Genomic DNA, 24,032 nt, shown 5'->3' with positions numbered 1-24,032 from the left:
TTTTCTTTATTTATAAGAATTGAATACTTGACTTTACTTAAAAGATACAAAGTTTTTTATCACTCGTATCAAACTCGTTAGTTTTCACATTTTGGCTTAATAATTAATAATAAAATCTGAATAAATTAATTAAAATTTTTAAATTCTTAATTAATTGAAGGTTTCAATATTGCTTTTAATTGACTTTTTGAAGGTGGATAGAGGGAGAATATAAACAAAAAGGCTAAAAGATGCTCATGTACTCTAAGTATTGGAAAAGAAAACATAAAGGATGGTGACCCTTTTTAAATTAACTTGTGGAATAATCTTTTATGAAATTTATGGTATTTAATAATTTAAAAAATAAAAAAGAAAACAAGAGCACCATCCTGATTAAAAAAGATGACAAATGAGATAAATACAAAAAATTTTAAAAAAAGAAAATTTACGATTTGGTCCCCAAGTTTTATCTTATACTACACTTTAATCTCTGATTTTTAGAAAATTAATTATTTAATCACTAAATTTTACATTATATTATACTTTAGTTTCTAAATTTTGAGAAATTAATTATTTAATCTTTTAATTTTATTATATAGAATAATTTAGTCTCATAATTTTATTGTTTACAACAATTTTGTTCATTGATAAAAGGACGAAATTATTCTATATATTAGAATTATAGAAGCTAAAGTGTGATACAATGTAAAATTCAGGGACTGAATAATTAATTTTTAAAAATTTAGAAATTAAAGTATAATATAGTATAAAACTCAAGGACTAAAAATTAATTTCTCAAAATCTAGAGATTGAAATGTAATATTAGGCAAAATCCAAAAGACTAAATAGTAAATTTCAAAAAAAAAAAAAATGAAAGACCCATGACATGATTAGATGTCTAATTTTGCACCAAATTTGTCTCATTGCATGACAAATTTACCCATTATTCTGCTAGTCACGGATTCTTGTTTTATAATCTTTTTCCACAATCAGCTTTAGCATATGCTTTCACTGAACATGTTTTGATGAATTTGGCTTTACCTTTTCCTTAATGCTGTGGACATGAAAAACTTTTAAAAAATAAATATAAAATTGCTTCTCATTTGTAATAAATGTGGAAAAAATTTAACATGTGGGCAAAGTCAGGTGTTAATCCTTTATGGCGTTGGCTTGAGCATTGAACTTTCTGTTTGTAGGGCAGTGTCTGCTGGCTAAGCGACTCCATCAGAAAATGGTTGTTGCCTTCTTCCCTTCATAGCATAATTTGATCATGCACATGGCCTCTCAAGTGACCCCATATTTATCACCAAAAATTTCACTTTCATATTTACTTTTCTCATTGTAGTGGGGTATTTATATTGCTTTTATTTACATATGTCACTGGACAATTTAATTGCCCTGAAAATTTGGTGAAAATTGAGTAGCTTATTTACTTTCTAATATCTCTTCTGTTAGTTGGAAGATTGTATCATAATTGGAGATATAGGGCTGTTGTGTAGCTTAGCTAGATAGCATGAAAGCCCTTCAAGCACTGGTGTTTTGGTTGTATAGTGCACAATATGGATTGTTAGGTACATTTCCCATTTGTATGAAAAAGCAAGAAAAAGATATTCATGTTCTTGGGATATAGCTTTGAGTACAGGAGAAGGAAGATGAAGTAAAAACATAAAAGTATTCATGGCTGCAATATACCTTGGCTTTGAAGAGAAAGCTACATACAGGAAATTTTCATGTCCATCTACTCCATTGAGATAAATAAAAAATAAAAAATTTACCCAATAATAACATAAAGAGATTGCTTGATGTGCATGTAAAGATTTGCTTTCCCAATTCTTTGCATTATTTGTTCACAATCATTCCAACTATTGGATCTTGAAGTGATCATTTCTCAATCTTGAAAAATTTCCACAGTTAAATAGGATAATTTAGAGACTTACAAATTATATATTTATGAGAATGTAGTTAAAGCTATATTCAATGTTGTGATGTATAATATATTTGATAATCTTGCTACTGATGTACTTAATGAGCCACTTGGTGCTGATAATGACACTCCCAAAAAGAAAATTATAGCCCTAATCTGGTCTTTGGACACTTTTAATGTGAGCAAAGATTGTTAAACCATTTCTATAAGGTGGAGCCAAGTCTGTAAAGTTTAGTGATTTTGCATTGTATCAGCAATCTAATCATATGGGTACGAAATGAATTGCCAATTGCAAAAAGCCAGTGCTTTAGAGAGAGGAAGGAAAAGAAAGAAAACAGCTACCCATGTGCTTAATCACATAATCATATATTGGGTAAGCCCTTCTAGCAACTAAAAGTTAGGTGCATTTATTATAAACTTGACTTTAATTATATAACAACAAGCTTAATAGTTCTAAGATTAGGAAAATTCTTATTTAGATTAGCTTTATTGTGAATATAAGGTATAAATACGTGAGGTTTATATATTTAATAAATAATATTTTATATTTAAAATTTATAATAAATTAAATTCAAAAAAAAAAATCCATGAGAATAAATATTTCTTGTTCTACCAACTTGGATAAGGTTCTTCACTTCTCTGATTCCCTGTAAAAAAATCAGCTAATAGAATCAGGCTTGGTGTCTGATCATCATAACTGACCTGATCTTGTGGACTGCAAAATCTCTTTTTTGATGGGAAATGTTATGGTTCAATCTGCTTTCACTATCTTGAGTAATGATGATGATAAAAAAAAAATTTTTTAAAAATTAATCGAAATAGCTTGGTTTTCGCAACTTAGACTGCAAGAAAATGATGTGTCTTCACAGCATCAAGCATGGACCTGCATTCTTGCATACATGGACTGATATTGACCATATGGTTGTTGTTGTTATTAGCTTCTTACTTGAATGAGACTGCTTACCAAAGCTTGGCATGGGAGTATTTAGGGATTTGTAAAGATTGTAATGAGGGCTGCACTAAGAAAAGTGTAATTAAGAGGATGAATGGAGCTAAGATCTCTCAATGAGGTCAGAATCAAAAATTTAAAAAAAAAAAATCTGATCGAATTTCATAAGCTTCTGGATCAAAATCATAGTTGAAATGAGAATAATTTATTGTTGGAAGGAGAGTTCAGAGTATAAAAAGAATTGTCATCGACTTTGGTGTTGGCTAGTGGCTGGAAGCATGCACGAGTTTTGATTAATTAAGAATATTAAGAAGGAACCTCGTATTCCTCAACGGAGCTACTTCCAAAATCATCTGGACTTGTTAATCAGGTGGGACCCACAACGGTGGGGTGAGGTGAAAGGGAGGTGAGTGCATTCAAAATGATGACTCGTGAATGGTTTTATCTTGGAAGCAACTCATAACTCAGAAGGGCAATGGGATTAATGCTTGTCTGAACCCATAGTGATAGCGGTGGACTTCTCGTTTTACGGATATGGTATTAGCTTGAAGTGATTAATGGCCTCCGGCGATGAAACCAACAGGCACAGAAACAGTTTGGGAACTAGGACTAGGACTAGGACTGGGGCATTGGTTGAGGTTGAATTTCTTCTCTTTCACCAGTTGGAACTCCTTTTCTTGAAACGAATTGAACTTTATACCAGTCATGAATGCAAAATAAGCTTTCCCTCAGCTTTATAGTAACATGTTTATCACTACAATTGAGTTCTTCAGCTTTTTTTCATTTTGTTTGTTTTCAAATTGATACAATTTTCTATTTGAAATGAGATGGGGGATGCTTATAAAACCTGAAAAGATGAATCTTGGCATCTGGCTGAAATGAGAAGACCAATTAGCATTTTGTCCCATTTCAGCCACAAAGGCCCAAATGAAGAAAAACATTTAAGCCTTTGTTTGGGCAAGGAAGGAAAATGGAACACAAATTTGTTTCTTTTAAGTGTGCTTGAATGGAAGATGGAGGGAAGATTTATAAAGTAGGCTCTGATAAAAGGAAACAAAATCTCACAATCCACTAATTTGGCTAGTTAGAAAAAATAAGAAGCCTTCAAAAACCTTAACTCCAGACCTTCCTCCCAAACAAAATTAATATTTTAAAAACCTATTCCTTACTTCCTTATCTCCAAACAAGTTCATTAGATGTGAGTCCCAACCCCATTTTCTTTCCCCCTCCTCCCAAAAGAAGGTAAGCAATTTCTGTGACTTCATGAAATAAGCAACGTGCTTGATCGGCAGAATCAGGGAATAAAATATCATTTTAGCATTTAAATGGGGGATGCAAACATAAGAAAATCTCTGGTTTACACCTAAGCATGCCTGGTGTGAGGACAGCTTCGAAAGCATCCATTCTATAAATCCGGGATTCCAAATTCTTAGGAACAGCCTACCTGTCAATTGATTCAAATGAATAGACCTAAGAACAAAAGCCATTTAAAATAAAAATGAAAAGAAAATGATGAAGATGCACAGACAAAAAGACAACCAATCAACCTTGCAACATTCACCAGGAGCCATTCAACCACGGACATACGAAATCTCCAAGATAATGTGGACCCAGAAAAAATGATACCTTTTGCCACTGACCACCCAACAAGCTGTTCATCAGAATTGGTCTTTTGTCTACTGCCCTTGCAGAGATTTGTAGGTGCATCCAAACATAATGATCCCATCAGACTGTAAACCAAACAATACCTGGCTTTATTACATTGCACCCGCTGATGAGAAAACCCTTGTCCAGTAACACCCACCCCTTCATTGGGGTCTATAAAATCACACCACATACCTCGCCTCCAATACCCACTGCTTTCTCCTTTTACCTCTTCTACCTTTTCTCAATAACATAGCTTTCTTCAGCCATGTTAGAAGGCAAAGCTGTTATTGGTGAGACTGATATGCTTCAAACTATGCAGCAAGATGCCCTTCACTTAGCTGCAAAGGCCCTTCATATCTTCAGTGTCTCTTGGTCGAATGATATAACTTGCTTCATAAAAAAGGTGATCTCCTCAATTAAATTGACATTAGGACCCATACTGATTCAATATTGTGGTTTCGATGACTAAGGAAAGCACGTCTGAAGCTCTCTTGTTATCGCAGGATTTTGACAGGCTGCATAGACCTGGATGGCAATGCAAAGTGGGGACAGATTTTGGTTCCTTTGTGACGCACTACCATGGCTACTTCATCTACTTCTATATTGGCAGTCTTGCAATTCTGTGATGCGCTGTAAATCAATTAGATGCTTGTTTGCTCCGCTGAACATTGTTGATGAATAAGATTTGTTTTCAATGTATCTTTTTCACTTTCATATTCCACAATTCTCTGCGTGAGAGAACGAGCAGAAGTAAAACAATGAATTCAAGTTTCATGGACCCTTCTCATCTTCTTTCTGACCATCCATATCATAAATATGGATTGCATCATGGCTTCTGTGGAACCTACGAGTAGAAAATACAATTATGTCACAAGACAGATCTAATGATGACACAATTAAATTTACACAGCAAGAATAGTAACATATGTCAGAGCATCATGACAACAAAACTTGCTAGAAAAATTGAAGAATGCATACCCTTCCACACATAGAACAGTAATTTTAGTCACTGCCAGGTGCAACTATATGCCTACTGGCTACTGCACAATCTTGAGTCTAGTTCTTTAAACTCCTTCCCAACATAAATTAACTAACACTACAGTCTTGCATATGATACTAATGGTTTCCAGGATAACAGTCTCAATCAACCAGCCACAGGAGCAAGCCATGCATGATCAAAAGGCAAACAGTGGTTGGTAAAGGGGATAACCCTACCGACTCACTTATGTGTGTATGTTTGAGAGAGAGAGAGAGAGAGAGAGAGAGAGAGAGAGAAATAAAGGGGATACCTACATTATAAACCTGAAAGAGTGAGGACAGAAGGAGGGGCATCTCTTCTTGGACCTGCAACAGAACGGTAAACATAAACTTTATCAGCCTGAATGTCATCACTCCCCTCCTCCTTCATTACCTCCACATTCAATCTTGGCATCTCCCTTGCTAATTGCCGACAGCCATTCATTGTCACATTGCAGGATGACATCCAAAGTGACCTCATAGATTCGTACTTCTCCAAACCCGAGAGAAGTGTTGCATTTCCAAATGGGCAATCCCTTATCTCAAGTTTCCTCAACTTTGGACAACCTCCCAGCACACATTGCATCCCCCAGTCACTGCTGCCAGCAAAAGCTACTGAAAGAGTTTCCAAATTTTTGGCATACCTCCCAATATACACAAATGTCAGGTCAGTCAAGAGGCCTGAAACTGAAAGTCTCTGAAGTTTTGAGCAAGTCTTCACAACTGCACCGAAAGCCTCATCCATGGGTTCATTTGTCATGTAATCTGGTTGCCCTGGATTCATAATGCAGAGACGGAAGTGGGTGAAATTTGGGCAGTTTTGCACAATTGTTGCTACTGCAGCATTAGTCATCTGCCGGCAAAAATAGAGAACGTAGTGAAGTCTCCGACAACCATAAGACACTGCAACAAACCCTGCTTCAGTCACCCCACGGATAATTTCCTCATCAAAGGGATCAGCAGGGAAGACACGAAGTTCCTCCAGCAAAGGACAGTTTGATCCAACAGCCTCCAGCCCTTTGTCCTCTACAGTGTCCAGGACCTGCAGCAACGAACTATTAAACATCCAAGAGGACAGATTGTATGAAGACTTGTAAATGATTTTCTCCATGATCAACCTGTGTGCTTGGAATATAATTGCATATTCAAAGGTTTTCAAAAACTAGGAAGAGTACTAGAATAGCTGATATTTATTCTTTGAATATCTCGAGCTCTTAACACCTTGTATGTACTTTGGACACCAATCTATCCAGATCCAAAAACTGAGGTAATATGTACACGTATTACATCAAATGAATATGATACATATACATCAAAATAAACAGTGACACAAATAAAGAGGTTCAGCACAGCTAGAACTATAGAACAGAGAAATCTAGTAAATCAGAAGCTTTCTAGCACTCATGTTATCCCTTCCAAAGTAATTCACCAACAAAGCACAAAATTAGTCCATATAGTGTAAGGTAAGACAAACATTTGGCAGTGGTGTAATTTACTGACACCACGACAAATCCAAAGTGAATAATGATTCATCAAATTATTCCGGTGAAAATTAAGAAATAATCTTCCAGAAATCGAACAGAATGGAAAGCTTACAAGAAATGATTTCTTACCCATAGACGACGAAGTTGTGGGCAGTGACGAAGAAGATTAGCAAGTTCATGACTTTGCAAAGCAGCATAGCCTAAATTTAAGAAAGTCAAGTTCGTACAAGCTGGATAGAGAACTGGTAAATAAGGTGCCGTCGCTTCCCATAAACCAGAAAGGGTTTCTAAGCTCTTGCAATGGTTGAATGTATTTTCAAGTTCAGTGTACTGGCAGCCAGTGAGCTCTTGTGAAAAAGAGCCTGTACCAATCTCTGTTAATTGTGGGGTGCAAACAAGCAGCCTTTGCAGTTGTTCCAAAGAAACGTTTTTGTTGACCTTCAGAACCTTTAATGATTTGCACCTGCTAACTAGTTTCTCAAGCGCATCAAAATTGACATCACTATTCAGGTTGGCAAAGTTAAGTACTTCCAATGATGAAAAGTTTTCAGGAAAGCAGCTCAACCAGTTGCCACTCTTATCGTCAATGCCATTTTCCTGTATGTCAAGCTCAGTCAAGTTCCTAAAACCAAACAAGAATTAGATGTTCCCTCATATACAAGAAATCCAACACACATAATCAAAGATAGAAGACATCAATAAAGACAATCAATAAATGGTAAAAAAAACCCCTAAGTATCACAAATCCTGAATCAGGGATCTATAAATTTATGAGACTTATAGAAACATAAACAAAAGAAAACGATCGATAGCTGCATGTAAAGTGCTCATCACTCTATCGTCATCATTTTTTTTTATTGTACAATTTACAATTCTGTTGAGCTATGTGAACTTGAAAGGAAAAGGATAGTATAAACTAAAGTAATTGAGCACATAATGCAGGCTAAATTCACACAATAACATTCGATTGTCCAGTCCATGCCAAGGGATGACTTCAGAACCAATGATATTGATCTAGCGGAATTAATACATAAAGATTGGCAGCATTAGCTGAAGGTACATCACCACAAAGTTCTCCAGTAAATCAAGTTTGCTCACTGAAAACTGTAAGTAGCTTGATTATGTATTACTAGAAAAAGTATAATTGATGAATATCAACCTTCACAAAAAATATTACCAACATCTCCAGTTCTCCACTGGTCTCTTCCATATGATGCTAAACCACATCCAATGAAATGACCATGCATTGCATATATGTAAGCATCAACAGCAGGGTTTCCAAGGTTCACCAAACAAATTCTGTATGTAAAAATGTTGAAAGCTGACCAGAACTCATTTGTGCTGATATCCCAAATGCTTCCCTTTGTTTTATTCTACTTCTTTCTAATATTCTTCACAGTCCAAGTAGATATTGACAGAAATAACTCTTACTATTTGTCACCGCCTAGAAGATAACCAACGTTAAAAAAAGCATCGCCAATGCATAGGCGTAGCTATGCAGTGGATGACAAATCGACGAGGATTATGCCATCCAACAAATGCATTTTTACAGGTCAAATGTCACATCAGAACAAAAGAGAAATAAAGCATAACAAAGCACAGGAGAAAGGAAATGGAAAAGTAGAACCACTTGTAATGCCATTAAGCCTCTGCTTTTCCGATAACAAAAACGGAGATAAATTGTTCAAATCCATAAGCAAAATAGCCAGAAGATATTTGATTTACAGTTGTGGATAATTACATCGGAGAAGTCCTCAGATCTCCAGAGATTTTTAAGGAAGAAAAAACTGAAATAAATTTCAAACTCATGAATTGCTGATGGGGGGATTAAGAGAGAGAGAGAGAGAGACATGTCATCATCCATGATTGACCCAATAATACATACAACTGTATCTATTGATGCCACCAACTTGCAAAAGCAAGAACAACGTCCATGAAAATAATTGACCCAATAATACATACAATGCGACAGAGAAATTTACATTTTCTGAGAAATAATTAAAAAAAAAAGAATAATATATTTGAGCGGATAATGACATCAAATATATGCCATAATACATTAAATGCTCCTAACAGGTCAAACGTCACATCAAGAAAAGAAATTAGAGTTAACAAAAAAAGTAAGCACATAATAGTAGAACCACTTCTATCGTTTTTCACTGATACCTTTACAAGCAGAAACCAGAAACCAGCCCACTTATTTCACAATCTCAAAAACAAAAACACAACAATCCAATCAAAACTTTTGTCTAATACTCTTAAACAGATCCTGGATCTCAAAACAATAACAGAAACAACAAATGCAAATCCACAAGTAGTAATACTAAGTTAATAACATGAAACACAAAATTTTAAACAAAAACTGCAAAGCAAACAAAGAAACTTAAATAAGGGGGAAAAAATCCTTACTTGCAATGAGTAGCAATGGCTGCTAGCCCATCTGTACTGAACCCATCACAGCTCAGAAGCGATAGAGCTTTAAAGTCAGGAAAGTTGAGAGCCAAAAACTCCAAGCTCTCGTCAGTGACAGTCATTCTTTTAAGCCTAAGTTCTTCTAGAAATGGGTACTTGGAGGCAAAAACGACAAGCCAAGACTGGATGTCGGCACCCCAATTCCTAGGGACCAAATTGAAATCCGAGAATCTGGGTTTTCCTTTGAGAGTAACGCTCCGGATTTTCGGGAAACGACGAGCGACGATCTCGGGAGAAACGGAGTAGCAGTTGCCGATAAAAACATGAGTGCGCGACCAGCTCTCCGCGTTGTACCAATCCTTGCATACTAGAGAAACCGAACTCCGGTCCTTGTTAGACTTCAAAAGACCCAGAATCCGCTCCAGTACCTCGTCCGGAAATGGAGATGACCGACTTGTCTCGGGTGGCGATTCCTTCTTCCTCTTCGAATTTGGATCCATAGTTTGCCAAAATAAAACCCTCCAAATCACCGCAGCTCAAACCACCATTAAAGCTAAAATTTCCCCAAAGAAAAAAATAAAAAATAAAACCCAAGCATTAATGGATACAAAAAAGAAAGAGAGAAATGATTGAGCCAGTACCTTAAGCTGCAAATGTTGCACCTTTGTGACTTCGCAAATTCAAGAGAAAAAGGATTGGCTCCCCTCAGCTCTCCCTCTCCTCTTCTCTCGCTTTTCTTTTTTTTTTTTCAAAAGAAGATAGAGGAAACCTACACTACAGAGCTACGGTGATAAGTGATCCCACACACTTCATGAAGCAGCCACTGAGCTATGCCCGGAGAAGGAGCAGGCAACTTATGATAACCCAGAGGCCAAAGAAGAACGAAACCCAGGCACTTGCGTATTATAGCAAAAGCAACAGAGAAGGAAGGAATATATCTAATAAACTATTATCAGAAAAAATTATTGTTTTTCGGGTTAATTATAATTTGTAATAATTAAGTTTTTTATTTTAAAATTAAAATAATTTAATATATCTTAATTTTAAATTTAAAATAATTTAATTAACTTTTTTTATTATTTTAGCTGTTCACTCCACCTCAGCTGAATCTGACATAAAAGATGGCAAATGGAGGAAGGCAGAGAGAAAGTGAAGAAAAGCGTGCCGAGTAGGATATCGCAGTCCACCACGCCTAACCTGTGCATCGGTGCGCACTGCGCATAGTCTCCCATTTTTCGCCACGTGAGCATTTTGTACTTGTAATGCGCACTGCGCCTGTAGTGGAGGTTAGAATGGAGCGCAAAGATTTGGATAGGCAGCAATCTTGCAAATGGAAAAATTAAAGAAAAATTGTTATCATTTCCCTTCTTCTTTGTCATTTTGAGATTTTCTGTTATTCCCACTTTGTCCTTATTCGTGCTATGAAATATCATTTTCACCTTCTGTAATTGGGATTTAAGAGAGCAATTACAAATTGACAAAACAGGCAATAAATAGAAATTTGAAGATTGAAATCTTGCAATGACACTGTAGGCTTAAAGCCTGAAAATTGGCAGTTTTATGTATATTAGCTGAAGCAGAAAATTGCAGACAGAGATTTGAATCTGAATTGAGTCTGAAAATTTTTCCATTTCAACATAAATTCCAATTCCACCAGGAAAAACAAACACCTTTTTAGATATCCAACACATGACATCTCATCTCACTGCCATCAATGATTTCCTGACCAATCGCTTTTCTTTGAAAACACCATCAACTTTCCAAATTGACCAAAATGCCCTCGTGCATGTTCGTGTAATTGTATCGTAAACCGGGTTATTACTGTCCTCTAAAAGAATTGTACTCTTCGGTTTATTTCCGTTACGTACCGTGAACCGGTAGGCCGAAACGGGTCCAAAATGAGCCGCGTAGTTGAGATTATTTACGACAGGGCCACTGTGAATGTGATAGCTTCAGCTCTTGTCAGTATTGAAGCGACTGGTTTTTGCAGGTGGGACACTTTTGTAATATTGAGGAGAAAGTAGGGGCTTTAATATAAAATTTCTTATGGACAGATTTGGCCCTGGCTCTTTTAGCCATGATTGGACCAAATTGAGGGAAAAGGAAAGAAATTGGATGATCTGATTCGAGTAGCCAAACAACTCGTAGATGCACCACATTGTGCGGTCCCCGGTCCTAATTTGAAGTATGCCTAAAAATTGAAATTAATCAAATTTTCGGATTATGATTTTGATTTGGTTCAATAATATTTTAATTTTGATTTTATTTAAATTTAAAACATACTTTTGATTTAGTTTAATTTAAATTTTGATTGTTAAAATAATTAAATATAATTATTGTCATTAAAAATTATATATAATTACTATTTAAATTTTAAAATTAATTATTAATGTATAATATATCATATAATATATTTTTTATTTTTTTAATATATAGTTTTGAGCTATAAAATACATATAATGTGTAATATATCATAAAAAATATATATATAATTTTTTTCCTCCATGTCTTGTTTTTACCTTTTTAACGAGAAAGTCCGTTGCCATTTTGTTTTCATGCATTTTTGTGGAAAAAAAGTTGTTATATGTCTAGGTATTGCACTTAATGAAATGTATCTACTTAATTTTTTTTTTTGGGTGAGAATTATCTAGTTATCATTTTTATATTTTCTTAAAATATAATATTTATTATTAAATTTTATAATATAGAAAAAAATATAAAAAAATTAGTAAAAAAATTTATAATGCATATACCTAATAGTTTTGTTCTTTTACATACATCGTAGTTTAATTTTTATTAATTTAATATTATATATTTTATGTTGTTAATAGATATAATGCAAATCATTATTATTAACCGACGCTGATGTGATGAACATGTGACGTTGCCATGGTAACATATAAAATATATAATGCTTATGTGATGAATACGTGACATTGATGTATTACACATATATTGTCATATCAATATTATATGTGCACAATATTATTATCATTTAATAGTAACTAACAGTTTGAATCGTATTTACTAACTGAAAAAAATACAGAATATTAAATTGATAAAAATTAAACCACTATCTTTTATATGTCAAAGCGTGAAATCGCATAATTTTCTTTTTATTTTTCTTATATATATATATAAGCTGCAAACGATATTTAATTATTAAGAAAATGTAATACAAATCTAGTGAAATTATTTAAACCGGTAAAAAAGAGAATTTGATTTTCATTAACGAATCAATTTTTATTTTAAAGAATTTTATAATTAATAATCATGAATGTATTAAATTAATATAAATTAAAATCATCTAAAATTTTAATGGGTATAAATTGATTCTTAAAATATATTTTTTTTATCATGAAAATGAAAAAATAAAAATACCATGATTTTTTTTTATAAAAGCTAGGGCATTGAAAAGCTATATAATTTCTTTATTTTTATAAAAGTTGATTAAGATTTATTGAAAATTATTCAATTAAATCTAAATAAAAAAAAATACTCAAAATTTATTTAATGGGTCTAATATAAGCAATTCTATATATTTGTATAACTTGAATTGATTTAATTGAGGTTTCTAAAATGTTATATATATAATTTATTTTTAATGAATAAAATTATATAAAATGTTAAAAATAATTTTGATATAAAATAAAATACTAAATTTTAAATTAAATATATAAAAATTAATTTTTATTAATAGCTAGTTGTTATTATATTTAACAAGTTTAAAGAATTTGGGAAGTTAAAGTGTACTCGATCCTTAATTTTGATAAAAAAAAAAAAATCTTTAATTAATCATGTGGTATACTTTTCAATGGGCATAATTATGGGGATTTTAAGTGAGTTGATTTTGATGTGGGAGATCACGTGATGAGCTGGTAAAACCGCACGAGGTCACGTGTTTGTGGTGGCACAGACAGCACGAGCGCATCTAATCCTTAACAGCTAATGCTCTCGATTCTCTATAATTAAAGATAATAATGAAATAATTAACCACATAATATACTCCCACTTCGTTCTACTCTTCAACATTATTTAATAAATTATTGTAAATACAGCTGGCAGTCAATCTCCCACTCAGTTTAGCTGGAGACACGTGGCTCTCTTATTTTTCTATTGAGTTTTCCCTTGATTTTAGGATTATTTTATTTATTTTTTTTTATATAAAAACTTATTAACACACGCACATAAGACAGGGACATAACATAAGAATAGAAATGGATTGAATTTTTATAAGCATTCGATTCAATAAAATTCTAGTAAAATGAAATGAGTTTGGATATTATATAATCGAGTTTGAAATGGGTTCGGATTTGAAAATTAATATCTGTGATGGATTTGAGTCGGGATGAGATTTTATATATTGGATATCCGTTATCCAAACTCATTCACATAAATACTTAATTAAATATAAAATATATATTTTTATAATAATATTTATAAGTTTTTATATATTTTATTTTATATAAAATAGAATTTAAATATTTTATAAAATTATTAAAATTTTAAAATATAAATTATTAATTAAAATAATTTTTCATATAAAATATTAATTAAAATATATAAAATTAAATAGGTTCGGATTTCTTTCGAATAATAATAATCGGGTTTAGGATGAGTTATGGTAGTTAAGAATAAATTTTAAAAGAATTTGAGACAGGTTCTGATTTTAATAATATTAATCGGATTCGAATTTAGATATAGTAATTTTTACGGATACCCTACCCGTTGTCATTCCTAACATAATACACTATTAGTCAAAATTATAGCAATTTTAACTAAGCATATTAATCCGTACATCTCACACACACACATGAACTAATTAAGCGTTGTAAGATATGTTAGGACTACTATAATACACCATAGCACCCAACTCACACGTCGCAACCCTGTAGGCTTTATCTTTTTTTATATGAATTAATTAACATACGCATGAGGATTATTTTATTTATTTTTCAAACCTTGGAATTGGGAGATTATTATCTTAGTTAAGGGCAATGGTTGACCTTTAATTGTGGTTTAAATGCCATAAGTTGATGCTTGAGAGGGTGAGAAATGTACTTACGACTATCATTTAATTAAGCTAAATGTTTATTGTTAATTTTTTTTAATTTTATCTTTACATTTACTAAACTTAATCTCTCTTTTAATTAAGTGAGATAAATTACTTTAATTAAAAAATATTTTATTATAATTTAAATTATTTAATTATTTTTAATACAAAAACTTTAAATAACAAATAAAAGTAATAAAAGTAGTAGTTAAAATAATAAATTTTAATTAATTTTTTTAATATACCCTCTATTTATATTGATTTATTAAAAGTTAAATAATTCATATTACTAAATTATTATTATTATATCTAATAGGCTTTACTTTTTTCGATGTATATTAAATAGGCGTATGTTAATAAGTTTATAAATAAATTATTATTTTAAAAAAGAAAATAGCATATAATTATACAAATATATATTACTATATTGGGTGCGCGATTTGCCATGAGATGGACATGGTATGTATGAGCCCATTGATCAGGTCCTTTTTATTCTTTATTTTTATCAATCTCTTACTAGACACGTCAGTTCAATTATGGATAGCTCGAGTTTACATGAAATTGAACTTAATAATTATTGAATTAAATATTTATATATAAATTTATACATTCATTATATACACTTTAATTAATTTTATATAAATTATAATAAAAATATTTAATTTAACTGCTATTAAAATTATTTTTATATGAAATTAAGCTTTTATTAGATACATCCTATTATATTTAATAACAAGTATCAAAATTATTTTAGTTATAAAAATTTATTTTTTCAAAAAAAATATTAACTATTATTTTTTACCATAATAAAATTATATTCCATATTTAATTTGTAATATATATATAATTTGAAAAAAAAAATAATATTGATAAATGTGTAAAATATAGGTTGAAAGTTTCATCATACAAGTAAATAATAAAATTAATAGATGTCTTATTATAGCATCCTCTAAATTCTGTTAACTTTTAACTCTAAAGAAAAGATAAATATTAATTAGCTTAAACTTTAACTTAGCCCAAATAATAATAACAATAAGTTAAAAGTTATAAAAGTAATAATTAACTCATAATCTTATACTAAAAGCTCTAATGAGTAATGTTGTAGAAATCAAGTTAATCCATATTTATTGCGTATCAATAAAGTGGAAATTTATTGAAGCCCTTTCCATCTTTTAAACCTACATTGATTACTATAATTAATTAAAGAGTAATATTATAAAAGCAGTTTATTTTTATAATAAAAATACATAATTATCCCATTGATCAACAATAAATACATATCCACTAAATCACAAAGGTAAATATCAATTTAATTAAAATGAAAAAATAATAAATATTTTAAGTTACAATAATCTTTATATTTTACTGATTTTCACAATTTTTTTTATTTTACTTAATATAAATGTTACATTATTCCTTTAAGAACATAATATAAGAGTTTATTAATGAATGATTTTTCATCATATTTTTCAACAATCCAAGACCAAGGCTATGTGTTGGGATAAATTTTGACAATCGTCTCTGAACTTATCTAGTATAACACTATAGTCTTTCAACTTAAAAATGTAATATAAAATCCCTTCAACTTTCAAATTTTACAAAGTAAAATCTCTCTAATTTCTAATTGTCAGTTTTTCAGTTAAACGCTAATCTGAACAGTTCTAGCGTGGAGTTTAATCAATATTTCTCTTTTCTCTTTTAAATTATGTGTAAATTGAATCATTTTTTTCACTGTAAATAGAATGATTTTTTAGGTGCAGAGATAATAATTTTACAAATTGAATAAGAGAAAAGAGAGAAATATTGACTAAAAGCTATACGGGAGCCGTTCACATCAGTTTTCAACTGAAAAATCAGTAATTGAAAGTTAGAAAAATTTTACTATGTAAAATTTGAAAGTTTAAAGGTTTTATATTACATTTTAAAATTTAAAAACTGTAATATTATAATTATATAAGTTCACGGATAATTATTAAAATTTACTCCTATAAGTTGAAAGCATTATAGGAGGACCACACTGTAGTTTGTCCTAAGAAAGTTTAATTTTCAACAGACACCTCCTTCTCTTATCATTAATAAAATTGACACTTTTTTGCACCCAATAAAATATGCCACTTTCATGATTTATTAGAGCATCTTTGGACTTTTTTTTTTTAAGTTTTGTGCAATTGCAGATTGCGTTTGCCTGCAAACTCACAATTGTGCAAGCCTCTAATTGTAAATAACAGAAATATGGTCCATAGCATCTAAGAGGTAAATATCATTAAAAAAAAATTATAAATTTAAATATCATAAAAAAAATATTTTATTCTTGTGAAGGTTATATTTTCAAAAGCAAGGCGAGTTTCAAGTGGGAATTTTATTCTTGTGCATCAAGTGGCACACGAGATTTTATATTATATCTGGGTTAATGGAATTGAATTAAATTTTAGAGTAACTGAAATTTTAACTGACATTAATTATAATAATTAAATTGAATTTAAATTAAAAAAAATCAAACATAATCAAAATTAAAAATATTTAATTGATTGTTATTATTATAATCAAATTGATTGAAAATGTCACGACCCAACCTATGGGCCGGACCGGCACTAGGACCTGGGCCAGCCTAAAGCCCCCGAGGCCCGTAGTAAGCCTAACTATTCACTTAACCCAACTCTAAGGCCCATTTGGACCCAATTTCAAGAAATCAACCGGACAGAGTCCGGCCATAAAATGGACCTACCAACGGGTAGTTTATGACTCACCCGACCTGTAAACACAGTAAATACTCAATTGGGGAGCTCAGCTCACCCTCCACATACTCATCAACATAAAAACAAATGGGAGCTCAGCTCCCTCATCAAATCCATCAAACATGCATAGACTATTAAGTTTACAGGTCCAAAATAATAATTTAATTTACAGACCCAAATCAAATAAACATTTCTAACACATGCGGAAATTCTAAGATTTAACAAGTTTATACAAACATTAATAATCGACCTGCGAGGAAGAAAGCAGGTTAATCTCAAAAATATCCTCCTGTGGCCTGAAAAAATATTGAACAGGAGTGAGCGTTCGACTCAGAGAGTAAAATATCAATTTAAACCATAATCTCTATAACTATCTAAAACTAATGCACCCTGTAGAGTGAAATGCAGCATCAGCAATAAATTCACATCATAACAGCAAAAAGGTAATTTGGAGCACTCACGCACCCAGCAATATCAATCATATATATATGGGAGCTGATCCCCTATACAGCTCTCTTAATTCTAACTGTGCCAGCGAAGAACTCAAGCCGTGTCTACCCCGAAGGACCGGGTCCCAGCGAAGATCTCAAGCCGTGTCTACCTGTCCTATCCATAGTCCACATCACATCACACGCACGCCAACGCACGCACACTGCTCTAAATTACCACAACAACATACATGGCACTTTCACAGTTATGAATGCAACATAAATCGTGCCTAAAGTTTATCTACATAGATATATGCATATAAGTGATGCATGGGCATGCTTGAACATATAATAATAGTGAAATTACAATTAAAATTAATATTTTACTCACAGACTTGACAACGGTCACTGTGGCGGCTGGGCGGAGGAAGAAGGCTGTCCCGGCTCATCTGACAATTACATTACAATTATTTAATATACATGACTCAATACAAATCAAGAAAAGACCAATTACGTCCTAAGTCGTGCCGAAAATCCGGCAGAGTCTCCCCTATACCTAGAACCTACCCAACCTGCAAAATGGCTCAAAATACACTTCTATATTCACAATCCATAACTCAATCTCATCACACAGCCCCTCCTGGGCCCATCAAATCAATCATTCTTCACAGTATGTAAAATTTCAATTTAGTCCTTATAATTGATCATTTTTGCAAAAACTGCCCAAATAAGCTCTAAAAATTCTAAAACTTTGCCCCGCGGTTCTTAGCAATATTACTAGGCTATTGCAAAAAGAATCATAATTTTCTGAGCTACCACGAATATTTTATGGATTTTTAATCCTATTTAAGTACTAGAAAATTACGAAAAAGTAAGGTTTGGGTTTACCTTTGCCGATTCCGACTTCAGGGACGCGCTCGGGACGTCTGACAATGGGGGGGTAGCCAAAACCTCGGTATAATTCGGAGACTTTTCCGGTAACGGGTCTGTCTGGTCGGAAATTCATAAACCCGGTCAACTGTCGAATTTCCGCTAATTGAGGACACCTACACGAAGCCCACAACACGGGAGTTAGTACATAAATTTTTCAGAATTTTCTAAGCTCATTTAATGCCCGGAAAGACACTGCGAAGTTCCATGGGACCCACCGAAAAATGGTGTCGGAAAAATTCGAAATTTATGTCGCCACGAAGCTCTCGACGAGTGGAGCGCTCTGGTACTCTCGGTTTTCTCGTGGGATTCACGGTTTGCGAGAAATTTAGCCCGAAAGTCAAAATGGGCTAAAACTTCCCGGGCAAAAATTGGACAAACCGCTCGATGGATTTCGGTGTTCTTGGTGTCTATGGAAAGCTCTCGACGAGTAGATGATTTTAGACACAAGACCCGGTCCAATTGGTGGCCGGATTGGCCGAATTTTGGCCGAAGTCGAGGAGTCGCGCCGCCTGCGTTATTTCTGGGCCGTTTTTGCGTTCCAGCGTGGCCGGCCGTGGGGAGGGGCGAGGCGCCGCGAGGTGGGAAGGCAGGGGAGGTGGCGGCGCGGCAAGGGGAGGAGGGAGGAGAGAGAAAAGAGAGAAAGAAGGGGAGGAGGTCAGACGAGCGCGGGGAAGGGAAGAAGAAAAAGAAAAGGCCGGTCCGATTCGACCGGTTCGATTCGATCTGGTTCGATTCGGTCGGTTCGATTCAGGATACAAAATTTTGAATTTTTTACTCTGCCTCGGGACCGAAAACGAGGTCCAAAAATTCTGAAAAAATTTCAGAAAACTCAGAAAAATTCGTAGACTCCAAATATATTTTTAGTTTTGCCACGTGGTCTTTAAATAAATTTTTAAAAATCATCAAAGTTTATATTTTCGAAAAATCGAACCCGATTTTTAAAATCCGAAAAATCTCAAAACAATTTTTAAAATTTAAATAAAATTAAAATACCAAAAATGCTCATAAAATAGTAAAATTTAAAATTTTGGGGTGTTACATTCTTCCCCCCTTACAGAAAATTCGTCCTTGAATTTTACACAAGGCAGAATAAAGCACATGATTATACATTGAACAGATAAGGGTACTTGCTAAGCATGTCCCGTTCTGACTCTCAGGTGCACTCTTCCACTGACTGGCTCCTCCACAAGACCTTAACCATAGGGATCTGTTTTGATCTTAGCTGTCTCACTTGGTAGTCCACTATGGCTACAGGTTGCTCCTCAAATGTCAAATTCTCATTTAGCTCTATTACATCTGGCTGTAGTACATGAGAAGGATCTGGAATGTATTTCCTGAGCATGGAGATGTGAAATACGAGATGAACGTGAGAAAGGTTGGGTGGTAGCTCCAACCGGTAGGCAACTGCTCCAACTTTATCCGTAACCTCAAAAGGTCCGATATACCGAGGTGCCAACTTGCCCTTCTTTCCAAATCTCATGACTCCCTTCATTAGAGAAACCTTCAGGAATAGATAGTCGCCTACTGCAAACTCCACATCCCTCCATCTGGGGTCTGCATAACTCTTTTGCCTACTGAAAGCTGTTTTCAATCGTTCCCTGATTAAGGGAACCATCTGTGAAGTGTACTGCACTAGGTCTACATCATGCACCTTCGCTTCTCCCATTTCCGTCCAACACAAAGGAGACCTACACTTTCTTCCATATAATGCCTCATAGGGTGCCATCCCTATGCTGGAATGGTAACTGTTGTTGTAGGCAAACTCCACCAAAGCTAGCTGATCATCCCATTGACCTCCAAAATCCAAGACACTCATGCGAAGCATGTCTTCCAGTGTTTGGATTGTCCTTTCAATTTGTCCGTCATGCGAGGGTGGAAAGCCGTCATCAAGTTCAAGCGTGTGCCAAGTGCCTCCTTCAACTTTCTCCAAAACCGAAATGAATCGGGCCCTCTCGAGATATTATGGAAGCCGAAACTCCATGCAATCGACTATTTCTCGAATGTAGAGCGCATCTTGTGCCCACAGAATATGTAGTCTTCACAGGCAAGAAGTGAGTTGATTTGGTTAAGCGGTCTACAATTACCCATATGGAATCATATCCTCGCGTGGTACGAGGCAACCCAGTCACAAAATCCATAGTGATCATTTCCCACTTCCATTATGGGATAGGGAGCTCCTGCAGCTTCCCTGACGGTCTCTGGTGTTCAAACTTCACCTTCTGACAAGTTAAGCACTTAGACATAAAATCTGCTATGTCTCTCTTCATGCCATTCTACCAATAGCTATTCTTCACATTATGGTACATCTTGGTGGAGCCTGGGTGGACACTGTACAGGGTATAGTGTGCCTCTTGTATGATTTCATTTCTGAGATTGTCCACATCGGGCACACATATCCTAGAATCTTGCATAAGGGCGCCATCATTGGCAAATCCAAACTCACCACCTTCACCTTGCTGTACTCTTTCTATGATCTTCATTAATTGTTGGTCTCTGTGCTGGGAAACTCTAACTCTGTCTCGCAAGTCTGGTCTCACTGAAAAATGAGCCAACAATACCCCCTCATTTGAAAGATCTAGGATTAAACCTTGATCCATCAACTCATGTATTTCCTGAATCAACGGTCTTTTCTCTGCTGAAATGTGCGCCAAATCGCTGAAGATTTTTACGCTCAAAGCATCTGCTACTACATTGGCCTTCCCAGGGTGGTACTGGATGGTGCAATCATAGTCTTTCAGAAGCTCCATCCATCTCCTCTGTCTCAAGTTTAAATCCCTCTGTTGGAAGATGTACTTCAAACTCTTGTGGTCGGTGTATATCTCGCACACTTCACCATACAGGTAGTGTCTCCAGATTTTTAGTGCAAAGACTACAGCCGCCATTTCCAAATCATGGGTAGGGTAGTTTTGCTCATGCCTCTTCAGCTGTCTTGAAGCATAAGCCACTACTTTTCCATTCTGCATCAAAACACACCCTAGGCCAACTCTGGAGGCGTCACAATACACGGTGTATCCTTCACCATTCATTGGTAGTGTCAACACAGGGGCAGTGGTTAGACACTCCTTAAGCTTCTGGAAGCTTTTCTCACAGTCATCTGTCCAAATGAATGGAACATTCTTCCGAGTTAACTTAGTTAGGGGAGCCGCTATCCTGGAAAAATCTTGCACAAAACGCCTATAGTAGCCAGCTAGACCTAGAAAACTTCGCACCTCAGTGACTGTTGTAGGCCTAAGCCAATCAGTTATAGCTTCAATTTTCTTGGGATCCACTTGAATACCTTCACTAGAAACCACGTGTCCCAAGAATGAGATGCTTTCTAGCTAAAATTCGCATTTCAAAAATTTGGCATACAGCTGGTGCTCCCTCAAAGTCTGCAACACCATCCTCAAGTGCCACACGTGTTCTTCCTCGGCCCGAGAGTATACCAAAATGTCATCTATGAATACGATGACAAAACGGTCCAAAAATGGCTTGAGCACCCTGTTCATCAAGTCCATGAAGGCTGCTAGTGCATTAGTGAGTCCAAAAGACATCACCAAGAACTCATAATGACCATATCTTGTCCTGAATGCCGTTTTGGACACGTCATCATTCCTGATTCTCAACTGATGGTAGCCTGATCGTAGGTCTATCTTGGAAAAGAATCTAGCTCCTTGGAGCTAATCAAACAGATCATCGATCCGAGGAAGTGGATACTTGTTCTTCACAGTCACCTTGTTCAGCTGTCTGTAGTCAATACACAACCTCAATGACCCATCCTTCTTTCTCACGAATAGAACAGGAGCGCCCCAAGGTGAAGTGCTCGGACGTATAAAACCCTTGTCCAAAAGCTCCTGTAGTTGCTCCTTTAGCTTTTTCAATTCTGCTGGGGCCATCCTGTAAGGTGGCATGGATATGGGAGTTGTACCCTGAACAACATCAATGCAGAACTCTATTTCCCTTTCTGGTGGCAACCCTGGAAGCTCCTCAGGGAAGACATCCATAAATTCTCTGACAACAGGAACATTCTCCATGTTGACACCTTCTACAGATGTATCTCTCACCAATGCCAAATACCCTTGGCATCCACGCCTCAACATTTTTCTAGCACTAATTGCTGACACCAAATTATATGGAGCCACGCTCCTGTCACCATCAAAGCTAAACTCTTCCACACCAGGTATGTGGAAATGCACCTTTTTGTTCCTGCAGTCTAAAGTGGCATAATGAGTTGCCAACCAATCCATCCCCAAGATGACATCAAAATTTATTACTGGTAGAGGAACCAAGTCTGCTGGGAGGATCTTTCCATCCACTACTACTGGGCTACCCGGAAAAATCATATCTACATCTATGTTGTCACTAAGTGGGGTATCTACCGACAAAGGACATTCTAAGGTTGTAGGGTTTCTACCCAACCTCATGGCAAACACAGGGGAGACAAATGAGTGCGTAGCACTCGGATCTATTAAAACACGAGCCTCATAGGAATGCACTGTAAGAATACCGCCACAATCGCATTAGAAGCTTGAGCATCCCGGTGGGTCGTGGTGAAAACCCGAGCTTGACCCCTACCGAGTGGCGTAACCGACATCGACTTCTACCTCCCGACCGCCTCCAAATCCACGCCCCTTGTCTCGGCCTCTGGCCATCGAATCGATCGCCGCCATGCCGAAGCACCCGGATACAATCGGCGAGGAACATTTGCAATGTAACCTCGTGACCCCATCCGTGGCTCACCAACACGGCATTCCCAGCAAAGTGACCTGGTTGGCCACACCAAGCATACTCTGAACCCATCAAACAAGGTCCGAATGTCCTCTTCCACACAAAGGCACAAGGTGCTAAGGAGGATCTGAACTGCACTAATTGCTGTACCCTGAATTGTGACCACTGCTGGATCCGTATCCTGGTCTGAACCCTCGAGATTTGTGTCTAAAACCACTCCTCTTATTTCTGCTTCTTCCTCTGTAAGTAGTTTGGCCACCACTATCCGTAGTACCCATGTGGGGAACACCTGAAGAACCCTCTGCTCTGTTTTTCTTTGCTCTTTCGCTGTCATCCGCGGCATAGCTAATCTCTATCTGTCTGGCTCGATCAACTACCACATCAAACGACTGATCAGACATCATGGCCAGGTTTGCATACCTCCTGTCAAGCCCCTTTAGGAATCTTTTCACCTTCATAGTCTCTGTAGATACTGCTGTGGGGGCATACCTGCTCAATTCCAGAAATTCTGTAGCACATTCATCTACAGACCTGCCATTCTATCTTAAGGCCTCAAAGGCCCACTGCTTTTAATCCCTGAAGCTTTCTGGCACAAACCGATTGATGAACATTTCCACAAATTGAGTCCACGACAAACCCTCCATTCGAGGTGATATGTAATCATTCATCCATTGTCTAGGCATAGGCCCCATGACATGCTGCATACACTCTATTAGTCTTCTATCAGTCAACTACAATTCTGTTCCTGCCTGTCTGCAGGAATC

At 35.2% G+C, this 24,032-nt stretch overlaps 2 protein-coding genes across 3 annotated transcripts; one reads left to right on the top strand and one right to left on the bottom strand.

The window, feature by feature from the left end:
- Window positions 1-4,146: 4,146 nt before the first annotated feature.
- LOC110640319 (protein TRANSPORT INHIBITOR RESPONSE 1) lies at window positions 4,147-10,692 on the bottom strand. Of its 2 annotated transcripts, none has more exons than XM_021791581.2 (5): window positions 10,054-10,692; window positions 9,410-9,965; window positions 7,130-7,622; window positions 5,793-6,558; window positions 4,147-5,343 (listed from the first exon to the last, which is right to left on the bottom strand). In XM_021791581.2, the coding sequence occupies exons 2-4, from the start codon at window positions 9,910-9,912 to the stop codon at window positions 5,794-5,796; spliced, it is 1,761 nt and encodes a 586-aa protein (XP_021647273.2). In that variant the 5' UTR covers window positions 9,913-9,965; window positions 10,054-10,692; the 3' UTR covers window positions 4,147-5,343; window position 5,793. The 2 variants fall into 2 exon arrangements, with proteins under 2 accessions (XP_021647273.2, XP_021647274.2); XM_021791582.2 differs by having other exon boundaries at window positions 5,789-6,558; window positions 10,054-10,533.
- Window positions 4,765-5,125, top strand: LOC110640334 (dynein light chain 1, cytoplasmic). Its single transcript, XM_021791598.2, has 2 exons — window positions 4,765-4,902; window positions 5,003-5,125. The coding sequence occupies exons 1-2, from the start codon at window positions 4,765-4,767 to the stop codon at window positions 5,123-5,125; spliced, it is 261 nt and encodes an 86-aa protein (XP_021647290.1).
- Window positions 10,693-24,032: the final 13,340 nt, after the last annotated feature.

The sequence above is a fragment of the Hevea brasiliensis genome, chromosome 11 (assembly GCF_030052815.1).
Source record: "Hevea brasiliensis isolate MT/VB/25A 57/8 chromosome 11, ASM3005281v1, whole genome shotgun sequence".
NCBI lineage: Eukaryota > Viridiplantae > Streptophyta > Magnoliopsida > Malpighiales > Euphorbiaceae > Hevea > Hevea brasiliensis.
The sequence above is the reverse complement of the archived record's forward strand: the minus strand, read 5'-3'. Positions and strand labels throughout refer to the sequence as shown.

Bases quoted from the DNA above. Each gene is read 5' to 3' on its own strand.
- LOC110640334 (XM_021791598.2), top strand. From the start codon at position 4,765: ATGTTAGAAGGCAAAGCTGTTATTGGTGAGACTGATATGCTTCAAACT. The intron at 4,903-5,002 runs GTGATCTCCTCA...TTGTTATCGCAG, and splicing joins TAACTTGCTTCATAAAAAAG to GATTTTGACAGGCTGCATAG.
- LOC110640319 (XM_021791581.2), bottom strand. From the start codon at position 9,912: ATGGATCCAAATTCGAAGAGGAAGAAGGAATCGCCACCCGAGACAAGT. The intron at 7,623-9,409 runs GTAAGGATTTTT...GTTTGGTTTTAG, and splicing joins GCCATTGCTACTCATTGCAA to GAACTTGACTGAGCTTGACA. The intron at 6,559-7,129 runs GTAAGAAATCAT...TCGTTGCTGCAG, and splicing joins CACAACTTCGTCGTCTATGG to GTCCTGGACACTGTAGAGGA.